This window comes from Anarhichas minor, unplaced genomic scaffold (genome assembly GCF_050575085.1).
Source record: "Anarhichas minor isolate MPS153535 unplaced genomic scaffold, ASM5057508v1 ptg000013l, whole genome shotgun sequence".
Classification (NCBI taxonomy): Eukaryota; Metazoa; Chordata; class Actinopteri; order Perciformes; family Anarhichadidae; genus Anarhichas; species Anarhichas minor.
In genome coordinates this window covers 2,562,727-2,578,662 of record NW_027466459.1, presented here as the reverse complement: position 1 = coordinate 2,578,662, position 15,936 = coordinate 2,562,727, and the positions used below count along the sequence as shown (strand labels likewise).

General features: G+C 39.3%; 1 protein-coding gene across 3 annotated transcripts; it reads left to right on the top strand.

Annotated features, from left to right (window-relative positions):
- Positions 1 to 1,893: 1,893 nt before the first annotated feature.
- Positions 1,894 to 15,619, top strand: asb7 (ankyrin repeat and SOCS box containing 7). 3 transcript variants are annotated; one of them, XM_076090913.1, is made up of 5 exons: positions 1,894 to 2,120; positions 2,917 to 3,015; positions 4,885 to 5,096; positions 7,135 to 7,740; positions 11,987 to 15,619. In XM_076090913.1, the coding sequence occupies exons 2-5, from the start codon at positions 2,978 to 2,980 to the stop codon at positions 12,124 to 12,126; spliced, it is 996 nt and encodes a 331-aa protein (XP_075947028.1). In that variant the 5' UTR covers positions 1,894 to 2,120; positions 2,917 to 2,977; the 3' UTR covers positions 12,127 to 15,619. The 3 variants fall into 3 exon arrangements, with proteins under 3 accessions (XP_075947028.1, XP_075947026.1, XP_075947027.1); XM_076090911.1 differs by having other exon boundaries at positions 4,885 to 5,150; XM_076090912.1 differs by lacking the exon at positions 1,894 to 2,120 and adding an exon at positions 2,135 to 2,739 and having other exon boundaries at positions 4,885 to 5,150.
- Positions 15,620 to 15,936: the final 317 nt, after the last annotated feature.

Genomic DNA, 15,936 nt, shown 5'->3' with positions numbered 1-15,936 from the left:
AACATAGGACCCTGGGAATATAGGACATTGGACACATATGATCATGAGAACATAGGAACTTGGACACATAGGACCCTGGGAACATAGGACCCTGGGAACATAGGACCTTGGGAACATAGGACCCTGGGAACATAGGACCTTGGACACATATGATCATGAGAACATAGGAATTTGGAAACATAGGACCTTGGGAACATAGGATCCTGGGAACATAGGACCTTGGACACATATGATCATGGGAACATAGGAACTTGGAAACATAGGAACTTGGAAAGACAGGACCTTCATTTAACATTAATTTGTAACAGAAGTATTTACCCTCCATTAAGATGCAGTTAATAACACTGTCTTATTGGACTCAGATAGTGCAGAATATCATTTAGTCAAATCATGAACGTTATCTAAGAAAATCTTGCAATGGATGAAAACAGCATTTGAGTATGAGATAATGTAAATTAAAAATGTTCTTAAGGTTTCACAAAATCACCTACTGAATAAATAACTGTCAAGATTTTACTGTGGTTCTCCACTTTTGGTGATACTGTTAGATAGATAGATCTCCTTGGTCACTGTGTGGCAGCCCACTGATATCGGATTTGAGCTGTTCGATTGTATGTAACAATAAACTTGATTTGATGGATGTAATCTGATTTGAGATAAGATGAGTAACTAAAGGATTGCATTGTTTAATCATCATTTCATTAATTGTAATAAATACCATCAAGAACTGCGATGTGTTACAAATGACAAAAAGTCATTCATGACATCTTCTAAGTCATCTTCTAATTTGCTCTTGAACTAAGTAACCAATTTTATTTACTTTCATCTCTGACCACTCTCTTCTCTTTTTAGTAGTTGAAGATGTACATTGAGTTCTGTAGATATCCATTGGGAAAAATGTTATTAATTAGTGTTGGATTGGACTGTATGATGGCCTATATCATTATCTAACTAAATACTTTCACTCAAGTATTGTATTTAGTACAACATTTAGGCACCTCTTCTTTTCAGAGCACTTTCTATTTCTCCTCAACTACATTTCCAACACTTTGGGAAATACTGTACTTTTTGCTTCACTTTAACTTTAGTTGTTACTTCACAAATGAAGATTTGGGAATACAAAACATAAATAGAGTATGAAATATGAAGTTTTCTTGTACCTAGCCGTTTCTACAAGTACAGCTGAAACAATTAGTCGGTTGACTGAAAATTAATTGTAAACTATTTTGATATTTGAGGTCATTTTGCATGTAAAAAATAATGGTTCAGGCTCCACGAATGTTTTAGATTTGCTGCTTTCCTTTCAATAAAGTGTATTATTGTAATGAATTAGTAATAATGTTGAAGTCTGGACTGTTGGTTGAACTAAAGAAATATTGTGATGTAGGTTTTTCTTTGTAAAGCCCCAAATCACAAATCTGCCTCAGAGGGGTTTACAATCTGTACTGCACAAGACATCGTGTCTCAAGGACTCTCACATTGGAAAAGGTAAATCTCCCCCAAAAAAACCTTTAACAGGGAAAAACGAAGAACCCAAGAGAGCAACAGAGGATCCCTTTATTTATAATAGAGTGTTTTTGCAGTAGGGTATTAGCCTTGTACTGTAACTCAAGTAAAGAATGTTCCACCACTGGTCACAATATTAATCCAAATCCCAGAATATTTAACAGAATAACAGAGTATTTTGTATATTCCCAGCTTTCCAAATTTCTGTTACCTCTACAATGTGTATCCAATATGTTAATCACTGTTTGGTTCTTGTTTGTTTTGTTGTAGTTCTTCTAATGTTTTTGCAAATTCTACGTTTTGTGGTCAGTTTAGATTTGAGGAAATTGTGTTTTATTCTGAAGGACTGGAGACGCCGGAAATCGTATTGTTTTTGCTGCTGGGGTCAAACTGATGTGTTCACAGAGATACTTTGTTGTTAAAGCGGATTGTTCAACAGCGAAATAATGCACAACATTGCTACGACTGACATTTAGGGAAGTTTTAATAGACATTATTGCTGTTAAGTGATGGACTTTAGTTGAAAGGAACAGAAATATGCAGCTTTGACAACTCCAATTCTTCCTGTCTGGAAGCTGATTGGCTAAGTTAAACGTCGGCTCAGCGTCTGTCAAGTATGTTAAGTCTTTGTTTTATTGTGTCAAAACTGTTGTGTTTGTCAGTAAATGTGTAGAGTCAACTTTAGTACCGATGTACGCTGTGTGTTGGGGTTTATCTGTAGTTACCCGCTACAGTAAGTAACGTAACAAAAAGTCAACACAAGCTAGCAAGGTAGCGTTAGTGAGTTTGTTAGCTGGCTGGCTAGCCAGCGTTAGCTAACAGTTACCAGCCTGGGACGCAGCCTGAAATCGAGGGTTTTGTCAAAGAATCTTTCATTTATTACATTGTCTGCAACGTGTGAAACTAATTGTCTTTATCTGCCCGCTTGGCTGCGTCGGCTTTTGTTAGTTATCTTCCTGTTTTACTTGTGCGTGGTTTATATTGTTGGTTATGTTAGCAAGTAAAGCCATTCTATTGTCCATTGTTTTTTCATCTACCGGTAAAGCTAACAACTAAAAGGTGACGTTAGTGTGAGATGTGACGACCAGGGAATGCTGGGTGTTCTGCCTGCAACGTGTTACTGCTTTGATTTGATCAATAAGGCGTTAGCTTCATTTCAAACCTGAGCTCTTTTTTATTAGCAAGTTGAGAATTTGCAACATTCCTCTCATTTGGCATTCGTGTCATTTAACGGTAATGGTTCTGTTATTATTACTAGTACTACTACTAATGTATGCACAACAAATCCACACTATTGTGTGACGTTAATAGGTCGACAATACATCAAATACAGATTGTTATTATTAGATCACTTCTGTGTTTCTATCCAGCTTCCCACCTTTTTGCTGACAGTGTGTTTGTGTGTTGCAGAGTGCTGGTCCTGTCTCAGCCTCTCTCAGTGCAGCTGTGTATCTACAGGTGCAGCTCCGATATGACTAAGAGAAGCCCGTCTCTTCAGCTTGTCAAAAGGTAAATTACTTTTTAGTTTTTGACTTTCGTGTTCAATAAAATAAGTTCAAATACTTAAAAGAAGTAATTTCTCTCAACAACAAAAACTATTTGAGTTAAACCTGTGTGGTCTGGAACAAAACCATGTGGTCTCTCTGAAACTCCATGTCCTCCGAACCTGCAATCTACATTGCAGCAATGATTTAGGAGCTGGATATACTGCAAAAAGTACCCAGACAACGTATGCGTACACAAATGTGTTTATACTACACTGGGTGTGTGCATAGGTGGCGTGTTCACGTATATTTGTGTGGGCCACGCTTGAAGTCCAGAAGGTTATACATTTTGGCAGGCAGCTTGTGGTCGGTCTGCACTGGACACTTGATCTGTGTGGACATGGGTAGCTGACAAAATGAATCTCGCACACACTCGCTGCCATGCGAACGCATGAAGCATAACTTCTGCTTCAGTCTAATCCAGCTGCTTTGTCCTGTATAAATCACCTTAGTGGCGCTAGAGATCCCTGAATGGAAGCTTTAAGTTAAACCTGCTGTACACATATTCAACTGAACTTAAAGCTCATATAGTTCCCTATAAGGATTATACTTGTATTAATGCATTTGTTGATTTCTCACCATGTATGATATCATAAAGACAACTCTTGCATAGGTGTCAAACTAATGTAGCTGTGTAATTACATTTGGAAGGTGTCTCATGTTTGAGTCCAGAAAGAAGCTTACTGGTTATCTAACAAACCGGAAGAGGTCAAATTTATAACATGTCTGTATGAACTAATGCAGCAGAACAAGATTAATATCTGCAGACATCAGGTCAGTGTGTCAGTTTGTTATACAGGCATGTTCACCCAACCGAGGCTATGAGTGACAGCGGAAAAAACGGTCAGATGTTCTGTAAGACCCGTTCCCTTTGTTGTAATGTAAGCTGACAGAATATTGATGCGACAGTCATTATTGTAGGGCGATGTTCTATGATATGATTTACCTTTTTATAAAAATCAAGAGACAATTAAAAGTGGCACTAGACTAAATGATAATGCAAACTATATTTTTTCCATATTTCCATTTCTTTGGCAGTTACTGATATCGTCTACTGCATCGAAAAATCACAAAACTTCAAGCTGTTTTTGCTGAACTCATTCTAAATCACAGCTGAGCTAGTCTGACGCTAAGCAACGTAGCAACGTATTGCTTGTTGGGTATTGTCGTACAGTATTGTCATACAGTTAGATGTCAGTCAATTATTAGCAGTGTAAAAGGGGTGAGCCCATGCCAGTGTATATGTCAGTCCACTGTTGTTGTACAGTCTCAGAGTGCATCTTATTCCTCACAAAGGATCTGGAGCCGAGGACAGACACGAGGCAGAGGGCACTTTAACCAGAAAACAGTTGTTATCAAGTTTCTCGCTGTATGAACATGAACACGATGTTAGAGACGTTTGTCATTTTAACCAAAGAAAGTTAGCGCTGACTGAAAATGAGCAGCTGCGACCTGAATGTTATGTCCACCGCTCAGCTGAGCCCATCACTGTATTTTGCTCTTCACATTGTCTGAACTCTGTTACTCAACTTGTGTGCGCCCAAATAATTAGTCACATTCAAATTTTCACTCACATATTCAGTGAAATGCTCACACCGTTGGGCCTGATTAAAGGAGTGTGTGAGTGTGTAAAGATGGTCTTTCATGTTATGTCTTTGACTGGTTTTTCAGTCAACTTGGTGTACTAGCTCCTTTTGCAAGGCATCATTTTTCCCAAGCACCTGTCTGCTAGGGGTGCACAACAGTGAGGTCACCAACCCTTGGCAGCTGAGTCAGAAACTAGCATTCCCATCTGTTAAGTACAGATGAACATTCCCATTCTGAAATGTGACAGGATGCTGAACCATCACTGCAGAAGGAACCCTGAGCTTCATGAGGAGCTGCAGATCCAGGCTGCAGTGGCAGCGGGGGATGTCTGCACGGTCAGGAGAATGCTGGAGCAAGGATACTCACCGAAGATCCGGGACGCCAACGGCTGGACACTGCTCCACTTCTCTGCTGCCAAAGGGAAAGAGAGATGTGTTCGAGTCTTTCTTGAGCATGGAGGTCAGAGGCTTTGTCTTTTTTTCGTCTTGCTGTTGAGGTTGGCTTCATTTGGTGGTGAGCATTATGTCATAATGGGTCTTAACACTAGAGGTCATTATTTTACTGGAAGAGCCTTTCATTCACCTGTGTGTTGGTTGAAAGCCATTCCAGTTGAAAAATATATAACATGATGTCACACATATGTTCTTCAAACAGCAAGGAAATAGTCCTTACAATATGTGATGTTGAATATTTTGTTTTCTAAATCTATATCTGAGGATGTATATATATGACGCTATAAAAAGCATTTGAAGTTACACAACACATTGAAATACAACTATGGCCGTTACATTTGGGTTTTATTTCCTTCAACGACAGACTGATGTTTAAATTACAATCAGTAAACTTAGAACTTAGATTTGTCTGAAAGCTTTGATACATCACTAAAGCAAACAATAACCACTTATTGTAACTTATACATACTTTGTAATGCAAAACAGGAAACTAGAGGACAACTATGGTCATTATACTTTAGTTACAATACTGGTCAGTAACCAGTAATGATGAAGTCTTATGATACCTGCCCTAAATAGTCATTATAACATGCTTAATAATGTGTTATAGTTATTGTTCTAAAGCATATTGAATATGTACAGTGCTATAAGCTGATTATAATGCAGTACAAGCATGTTTATAAAGCATGATGTACGTGATCATTGTGAAAGGGTTATACAGCACTTTTCAATACAGATGTTACAAAGTGCTTCACATAACGAGGAAAGCAGATAAATGAAGCACGAGTGACAATAAAAAATATCAATAATAGTAACATATCAGAATTTTCTGCAAAATCCAGGTTTGCTAATCATAATTGAAACCTGTAATTACCGTAACTCCAATATTGTAATTATACAGCATGGGCATGTGAACGAGGAAATAAAGAGAATTATTGATGACATTTCTACAGCTGGTGCAATAGAAACACCTGTTTCAGCAGGGATGGCTACCAAAACTCTGTATTAAACTTCCCTCTGATTATTAAAGATCAGAGTATTGATAAGCTCTGACCTCACTGTGGCTTTTTATTAGTACTTTTTAATGTTTTGGTGTAATTTAATACTAGAGTTGACGGCAACTACGATTGTTACTGTAATAAAACATTTAATACTTTATCAATACATCTGTTCAACGAGCATGAGCATGAACATGTAAACGAAAGTGAAACCTAATTCAATCGGCCGCTATGTTTACACGGGAACAGCACGCACAATCGGCAAAAATCTCTTTTTTTCTTTTACAAACCAGCTGAAACTGAAGCGGTGTAACTGTGAACGTCTCTGCTGGCTGAGATAAAGCAGACAGGAGGATAGTGCATGTCTGATACGATCTGATGTCTGTGGTCTTCATTGTTGATTGTTATTTCTAAACTTCACTCAGAAACATTATTTATTTCATTGACATTTTACATTTGTTTCCAGTGAGATATGAATGACTTTATTTAGTGACTTTGCTGTTGTAAACATAACTGTTGCTGCTCTAGAAACAATATTCAGTTATATCTAAATTATAAATAAGATCTAATCCTGTTCTGAATTTACTTCTTTTTAAAATGATTGATAAAAGTAGCTCCTTGTAGTAATAACATGCTAAAGATATCAATCCCTACCTGAAGGCCACCGTAGTTCTCCGACCTGGGAGCGGAGGTGCCACTAAATCTCACACACTGCTCCTTTAAGTAAACCTGACTGTTGACACTAGTGTGTAAAACTGCTGTTCTGCCTTTTGCTCTAAAGTCATGTTATCCCTGCCCACTGGAAATTGATATGAACAGTTAAAGGACGTTTCACGTTTTTACACTGAGGAAATCTGTTGCTTGGTCATAATGTCTAGCTGTGTCTGAACTCGGGTGCCCTGTATTTGTCACAATCCTGAGGTGTAGTAGTGCACCTAGAGTATAATACCAACTAGGGGACAGTTAGTGTGGACTCAAAGCAAAACTCTTTTGTATGGATTATGGATTTTCCTCTCATTTCAACTCTTTCCACTCTCCTTTGTGCAGCTGACCCCACAGTGAAGGACTTTATTGGCGGCTTCACTGCACTTCACTATGCTGCTATGCATGGCAGAGCACGCATCGCCCGACTGATGCTGGAATCCGAGTTTCGCAGTGACATTATAAATGCAAAAAGCAATGACGGCTGGACGCCACTGCACGTGGCCGCCCATTACGGCCGAGACTCGTTTGTACGCCTCCTCCTCGAGTTCAGGGCCGAGGTGGACCCCCTGAGTGACAAAGGGACCACACCACTACAGTTGGCCATCATTCGTGAGCGCTCCAGTTGTGTACGGATCCTTCTGGACCACAGTGCCAACATTGACATTCAGAATGGCTTCCTGTTGCGATATGCCGTCATCAAAGGAAATCACTCATACTGCCGCATGTTCCTGCAGCGGGGAGCGGACACAAATCTGGGACGCCTTGAAGACGGCCAGACGCCCCTGCACCTGTCCGCCCTCAGGGATGATGTGATGTGCGCCCAGATGCTGTACACGTACGGGGCTGATGCCAACACCAGGAACTACGAGGGCCAGACACCAGTAGCTGTATCTGTTAGCATGTCTGGGATCAGCCGGCCCTGTCTGGACTTCCTCCAGGAAGCCACCAGTGAGTCTCACCAACACACTACATGTCCCACTGCGCTCCATATAGGTACCTGTTCACACCGAGTTAAAACAATTGAACAGCTAGTTCACCTTATGAATAGTAATAATGATAACACAAGTCCTAATGCTTTTTTTCTCACCAACATTTAAAAACTCCAGAGGTATTTAATAATATACTTGATAGAACCACAAAAAAGCAAAGCATTTGGAAAGTTTAAACTAGCAAATGTCATACATGCTAAATTACTTATACGATAAATCCTTCATTAAATTAGTCATCAAGTAATTTTCTGCAATCAATATTTTGATGATATCTTTTTTTGGAATTGTCCGCAGATGTGCATAAATAACTGACTTTTTCACAGGTATACACATGTTCTGTTTGATAGTGATCAGTGGTGGAATGTAACTAAGTACATTTGCTCAAATACTCTACTTAAGTACAATTTTGATGCTACTTTCTACTTTCCTACATTTGACAGGGAATATTGTACGTTTTACTTCACTACGTTTATTTACGAGTACACGAAGTACAATGCATTGTTAAAGTAGATTAAACCACCCAACCATTTACATTGAAATGCATCTTACATGTTACTGTAATAATAATAATAATAATAATAATAACCTAATAGTATAACAATGTAACACCTGAAGAGCCCATTTGGCTGCATAGTAAGTACTTTGACTTTTATACTTGAAGTATATTTTTTTTATTATTTAGTTACATACTTTTTCTTGAGTAAGATTTTGAAAGTTTTACTTGTAACAGAGTTTTTTTTAATCGGGGTATTCATAGGCCTACTTTTACTTAAAGTTACTTAAAGGAACTTTCATTTTGTGTTGATTCTGGCACCCCCTGTGGACGGAAGTAGTAGTGTTTCCGAGCACCGGAGTCCTTTTAAGAAAACCTCATTTTACTGGAGCAAGGTCTTTCAGTACGCTCTGCGCGGTCCAGGTCCTGGTCCTCCCGTGCCTCTCTTCTCTCCAGGGGGCCCAGCAATACGACCTGGGCCCAGTCAAGTTGACTTTTGAGACTTAGGAGGCAGAGATGTCTATTTGACAGAGGCTGATGTTTCAATCTGTAATGATCATCATGCACTCACAACCAGTATTGAAAGAATGATTCTAAAGCTATGGGTTGTATGGTACAACAGTGTGAAAAAATAGATTCTATTGACAGATAAGAATAAAGCTAAATATATATCTTGCAGGCTGTTCTTTTTAAACCTATATGACATCGTTACTTTACTTAGTTAGACTTGCAATATGATACTGCTCGATCGCAGGCCCCTGAATTTCATCCAATCAAAATCATATCATGACAGACTTTGTCAAATCAGTAAATATCGTATGGTTTTCCAATAGTGGTGTAACGCGGATTAATTGACAGTTTTACCATCAGAGTAGGAACTACAGTTTTACTGCCAGTTGTTATCGGCTGATGTTCAGTAACGATATGCGATCAGGACGTGAGCGTTGACCCCTGATGTCACAAATGTGTGATGAAATGAGCAGGAGGAGAGCTAGTAACGTTTGCATCATGGATGCTAACAGCTAATGTTCGTAGGTTTCCTGAGTTACATTATGATGTGTTCAGGCTCTGTTCAGTAAAAACGAGTACTGGGCGAAGGTAAATTATAACAGCATCATGATGTGTTCAAATATAATAGTTTGAAGATGTTTTTGCAGCAATAAAAATAAATATTAGCGATGAGTTATGACCTGTTAAACTTGCTAACACTAGTGCTAAGCAGCTTATGATGCATCATTAAATCTACTAATAGTTAGAACTGTGTGTTTTTATGCATATAACCACTATAGATGACTGTAACAAAGTGAAAGGAAAAGATTTAGAACTTTTGATGGTTTACACTGACTTCAGAGCGGTTCAAATGATTTTTAGGATGGTGGTGACGATATGGATCATCGATGATGGGCAGTTGGTATCGGCGCATCTTTAAAATTTGTATTTGCTCCCTTTATTAGTTTGTGCTGCTCCTTGACTCAAAAATGTGATGCAATGCAAACCATGAGTTTTATGATCTGTTGCACCCCTATTGTCCGAAGAATCAATATAATATTGTAGCTAATATACACCCCTAGTACTGAGACATTAGGACTTGCAGTATGACTACAACTGAGAAATCTGTGAAAGTGAATGGGGTGTAGAAAAGGATTACAAGTTCAGCACAAAACAAGTTTTTATTGGCAGTTGTGAGGAGGAAAAAGGTGGAAACATGTAAAGGGTTCAAGGTGGCTGCGTGCCAGCACGAGGTTCTAATGACTAGTGTTCAGCCACGGAACAATCCCAGGGTGGAGGAACATTACCTGAAGCATTGTGATTTGGGGAACAATGGCTGCATTCCTCCGCTGCCCCCTGCACTTTGATATCAAAGATACTGATTCAGACAAGTCCTTTCAGAGACTCCAATCCCTCAGCCAGATCACATATCTGTGGGTTATTGATTACACCTCTGCCTCCTGGATTAACTCATATGCCATGAAAGGCTTGTCCCACACTGTATGACAGACACCCAGCCCTTTTGCTTCCCCTCGGTTTTTCTCATGTCAAATGCTGCAACATGTACAACTGTCCTCATACAAAGGTTCCAACTTCAAGCAAAGCCAAAATCTTATACATACTCTACATCATTTTTGAAAAAACAAGTCTAGATTTCTGATCTTCAAAGTCAATGAATCATTAAAAAAGGCATAATGCTACCTCCTGTAGAGTGTGCAGCCTGTTGACCTGAGGATAGTGTTTGCACTCAGTGAGTGGGGCGTGACGAATGAACAGCAGGAAAATGCAAAATACTCGCCTGAGAATATAATATATATATCTTGAGCTTTTATTTTGAAAGGTAAGAACAGAAGGACTGGATCTGGTCTGTGTTGACATTGTCACGGTTTAAAGAAGTGATAAAGTTACTATATTATATATGTACAGTATATGTGGGACTCAACCCGTTCCACACAATGTGATTGGTTGATGCCAATGATGATGTATTTACGGTGCGACAGCTCAGAAAAATCAACCTCGTTCCGTAAAAAAATGGGTCACTTCCAATTTCCGTGTTGCGTTACTCGCAGGAGTTTGATCGTGGGATCATTTGTGTTTATTTGCATCGTTCGCTTCATTCGCGCTAGACGAGTCGGAGGGGCTTATCTCCATGGAAACCGTTATCAAGTAAGTCATTTATTTCCACCACCATGGAAGAAATAACCATATTTCTGCTTTGTACATGTTGTGGAAGTCCCACATGTCCTGGGAAACTAAACTGTGTCTTGCCTGGGTTCATAACATCATCGCTCCATGAATTTCATCGAGCAGTGAAATTGTTCCAAAAGCTAACCAAGTAGTTTTGTTACCTAAACCTAACTGCATTGTTTCCTGTTAAGGCAGAAGCTCATTTAAAAGACTGTATGCATGTAACCAGCGTAAATTGACACCTGTTGCTGCACCAAAAATGACAAGTCACTTTGGGTGCGATATACAAACCGTTGTATGAGGATGAGCAGATGTTGGTGCATGTGAGCGTGCCCCAGTAGCCAGCTTATGGCCACCGCTGTGCACTGCGCTCATACGGCAGTTACAGCTGATAACGCCACCCTGACTCACGATGTCATCTTGGAAGCGTAGCACGAAGTTAACACTGTTAGCTCTGTCACCACTGTGGCCTTTGTTTGCACTTTTAGCGCTGTGAGCACCATTAGCTGCACGCGAGCAGTAGGCAGGTGTCTCAACTCTACAGAGATGAGACAGAAGCGAGGTGGCTCACTCTTTAACTACTTCCATCATGGGTTCCTGGTCTGGATTCTGAGGCGCTGCATTAACAGCTTATTAGCTATGTTCCTCTCTACTGACCATCTATGACATTAGCTAGCTTTGAGACTTTCTAGGATACTGATCTAGGAACAGATGCACTGCAAGCGCGTGTCTTCTAGAGGCTGTCATTCTTATACTGTCATGGAACTGTTTATCAGGCTCATATAGGTTTTACTGTTTTCAGGTAACTAGGATCAGTGCTCTCCTGTGGACAAACTATGCAAAATGGACATTGGTGATAGCTCAAGCACTTATCTTTGGCTTTCCAAATTTTCATTTCTTGTTACTAATTTCCCAAGATAAATACCAATAATGACTTGTCTGCAATAAGCCAAAAGTCATTCCACCCATGTATGGGTCAGGCCGTAGTAATGAGCATTAATCCACTGTGTAATAACGGTTTCTGTTCCTCTTGCAGGACAACCTCGGACTCTACAAGACTTGTGTCGTATAAAAATCCGTCACTGCATCGGCCTTCAAAGCTTGAAGTTGTTGGAGGATCTACCAATTGCAAAGGTTATGAAAGACTATTTAAAACACAAGTTTGATAATGTGTGAAGGCAACAACAACAGAAGAGAGGCTGACTTAAAAACTCTATCATTTATAAAGACTATGCAATCACTATCCTCGTCGTCTGGAAGAAATGTCCACAGGTCTGTCCAGCTTGGTTCTCTGCTCCTGTTCTCCATCTTAGCCTTTTTACATTAGGAACAGTGGCTGACGATTGGAAATGGATCCGTATCATGTGAGCAATGCTTCTGCTTTTTGTGGCAAAAAGAAGCTAGCAGTTAGCGTTATTACCATCTATGTTGTCACTGTAAAAATGTGCATGGTGTTATCCTCGTCATCAAGTGCAAACTCGCCAAGTCTTTTTTTTTTTTACTTAGCTAAAGTAAAATTTTCTTTATGACTGAAATCAGCAAAGTGTTGAGCTACTTGGGTAACGCTAGCTTTTTAAAAAACACTTGAGAATTAAACTCCCTGATTTTGTTTCATCACCAAATAGTGAGATCAATTTTGGTTGTTTTGGCCTTGTTTGTTTTTCCATTTAATCTAATGCCTATTGTTATTTATTCTTTATGTGCAGTCCTTTTGGAAAATTGTTAATAAGAACCGAAATAAATTATTTCTTACTTAAATTCCCAAAATAGCCTGGTTCCAAACCTCTGAATCACCGCCTGCATCTCCAATTTGTTCAATGACTTGTTTAGCAGACAGGTGTTGTGCCCATTGTCAGAGCTCACTAGCTATGTCGGAAGAAAAGATGTCGGCCGGTAGCCCGTCCAATCATTTCATTAGGGCCAAATGAATAAATGCATCTGGCGGTTTGGGACTGCTGCTGTGTGCTGCAACAAAACCAGAGAGTGTATCAGTCAAAAGTAACACTCCCTGATACGGGACAATAATTCATTTCATAATTCATTTCATAATAACAAGCAAGAATATAACATGCAGTTGAAATGATTTGGGAATTTAAGTTTGATGGGTAGAAGTAATAATTTGATACTACCAGTTGTCTACACTATGTGTTGGACATTTGAGTTTGGAGTAAATGCACTGTGATAGGACTGTTCTGGACCAGTTGTTGATGGATTCATGGATGATGAGGAAGGTTTTGGATAACACTGACACAACCGCCACAAGCTACAGTCAATGTAAATATATTACATGTACAACAGATATTTTTGTAGAATTTATTTAAGCAATGATCTCTGGTATTCTTAATGTATTTAAAGTTTGGAAAGTATTGTGATCTGTTTTGTGTGACTCCAGTATTTCTTTAATTTTTGTGTGTTTCTGAGTTAAAGAACTCTGTCGTCTGAGAATAATTTGGAAATATCATTCGATCTTTATGGCAGAAATGTTGGGTGCTTTCTTAAAATTCATCATCTCTTGCAGGTAACTCTGTTGTGGAGATTATACTGTGAATTTTTCATTTTGACAAATCAAAATAAAATATAGGATTTGGGATCTAAATGGTCCCCATGCCACAGGAAATATTTTCTTTCTGTGTCTCTGCATGTGTTTAATGATATTGTGTTGCACCTAAAGTTTGTTTTCCTAAAATGTTGTATTCACAAATCCATTCTAACAATGTTCACCTGCATTACCATGTCAGTGTCATTTTCATATTTGGATTTGTCTGCAGCTTTGGATCGAGACATTTGGTGAAAAGTGCACATTCTGACACGCAAACTGTGCTCTATGCAGGTAAACTGAGATTAACACTTGAATACATTTAAACAGGACTACAAATAGGCAGCGAGTGGGTCCGATAGGAAGATGGATAGTGAGTGTCTAGGTTAGGGGAGCTGCATTGAACACACTACAACCACAAAGATACACTTGTGTGTCCAATTTCAGGGGCTGCATCTGTCAAAGTCTGCCTTTAAAGTGAGTGGAGTAACCGGTTGATAGAACCAGTCCTATTTTAAAGGCTCCTCCAAATGTAGTCTGGTTTTGCCTGAATGTGAAGGATGCTGTCTGGTGTCCTCTGGTTCCTAAAGCCCCTTTACACTGTGTGTCCCCAAAGGTCTAACAAACCAGCGAGTGCATTTCCTCTGAGGCTGAGCAAAATATTGATATTATATATTGATATTGTGGTATGAGACTAGTTATTGTCTTAAATTTTGGATATGGCATAATGTGTTTTTTAATGCTGCATTACAGTAAAGTGATGTGACCATCTTACCAGACTGTTCTAGCTGTTCTATTTGTCTTTTCCCATTTCGTCATTATATCTGCATTACTGATTTTAAAAAAATCTAAAATCTCATTTTGTAATAGCACCAATAGTTAACACTACAAAATCGTCGCAATATCATTATTAAGGTATTTAATTTCCTCCCTCAGAAAACTGGCTGCATTCAAACATGAACACATGATGAGAGTAGATGACATACCTCTGCTTGCATATGTCTTTTCTATTTCCATCTAGATCCACCAAAGCTTCTTCACACAATCTGACACGTCTCAAAACTGATATTGCAGATTGCAACTAAGACTTTATGAGACCATCTCACACAATGTGACATACGATGAGCCCGTAAGATCGCTGTTATCGCCCAGTTTATCGGGGCCTTAATCCATTGAATGCTGCATTGATATTTGTTTAATGGTGCCCTTGGAGTTTGGTAATGTTTGTGGTGACCACTTTGTATTTTCCAGTTGGTCATCAGTTGTAACAAGTTTAAACATATTTTGTCAATCCCTACAGATTTGGGAGATAATATATACTTTGAATACTCCTGAGTTACTTCTGTTATGTTCTACTTTGACAGCCATTTGAAACCTCCCAACACTAAACTTTTATTTAGATAAGGATCATCTGAAATAGCCTGTTCTTTGTGAGGGCGGGTGTCTCTTGGTGCACAGGTACAGCCCTCAGTCTTCTCAATGACACTTGAGTAGGCTGCTTCCTCTAAAAGAGGCAGTCGCTGAAATGGAACTATCACGAAACCAGACAGTATTTGTATAGGCATTCATTTTCTATTTGACAATGTGAGTTTTGTAAATGTGCATATGGGCTGTGTTTTTGATTGTAGGTCCAGAAGTAGTTTACTGATGTCTTGAATCTAATTGATTTGACTATTACTGCTAAGTCTTTTGATGACACATTCAGGGTGCAGCCCCCCCCCCCCCCCCCCCTTCAACTCACTAATTATTTTGATAATATAGAATGCCTAGATGTGAGAGAAAATATACTTTTTGTGTAAATTGTGCCAGAATATTCGCCACCACATTTCAGTCGTGGTTCATGTTCCATTGTGTTCATCTCTCTGTACGGGATTCTGGATTTGATACGATGCCATTTTGCAGTACCAGTTTTGTATTGTGTGTGTGAATGAGTTTGTCATACAATGACTGCCTTCTCCAATCGGTTCCTCAGCAGACTTTGGTCGTCACAGTCAGGGAAGCACTTCATACATGTCTTATGTGGCTATCAAATGGCTGTAAGTCTTCCACAACTTTAACTACTGAATGTACAGATTATGCAGATTTTCAAACGTAAAACGCAAAATGTGTGAATAAACTCAAATTAACATTTTGTTTCGTTGAATTTACTTTTTATTAGTGTACTTATTGGAGGTAGAAATCTGGGTTTTATACACTCATCCTCTCTGTCCCACTATAACCAGTCCACTCGGCCTCTCTGTCCCACTATAGCCAATCCACTCGGCCTCTCTGTCCCACTATAACCAGTCCACTCGGCCTCTCTGTCCCACTATAGCCAATCCACTCGGCCTCTCTGTCCCACTATAACCAGTCCACTCATCCTCTCTGTCCCACTATAACCAGTCCACTCGGCCTCTCTGTCCCACTATAGCCAATCCACTCGGCCTCTCTGTCCCACTATAACCAGTCCA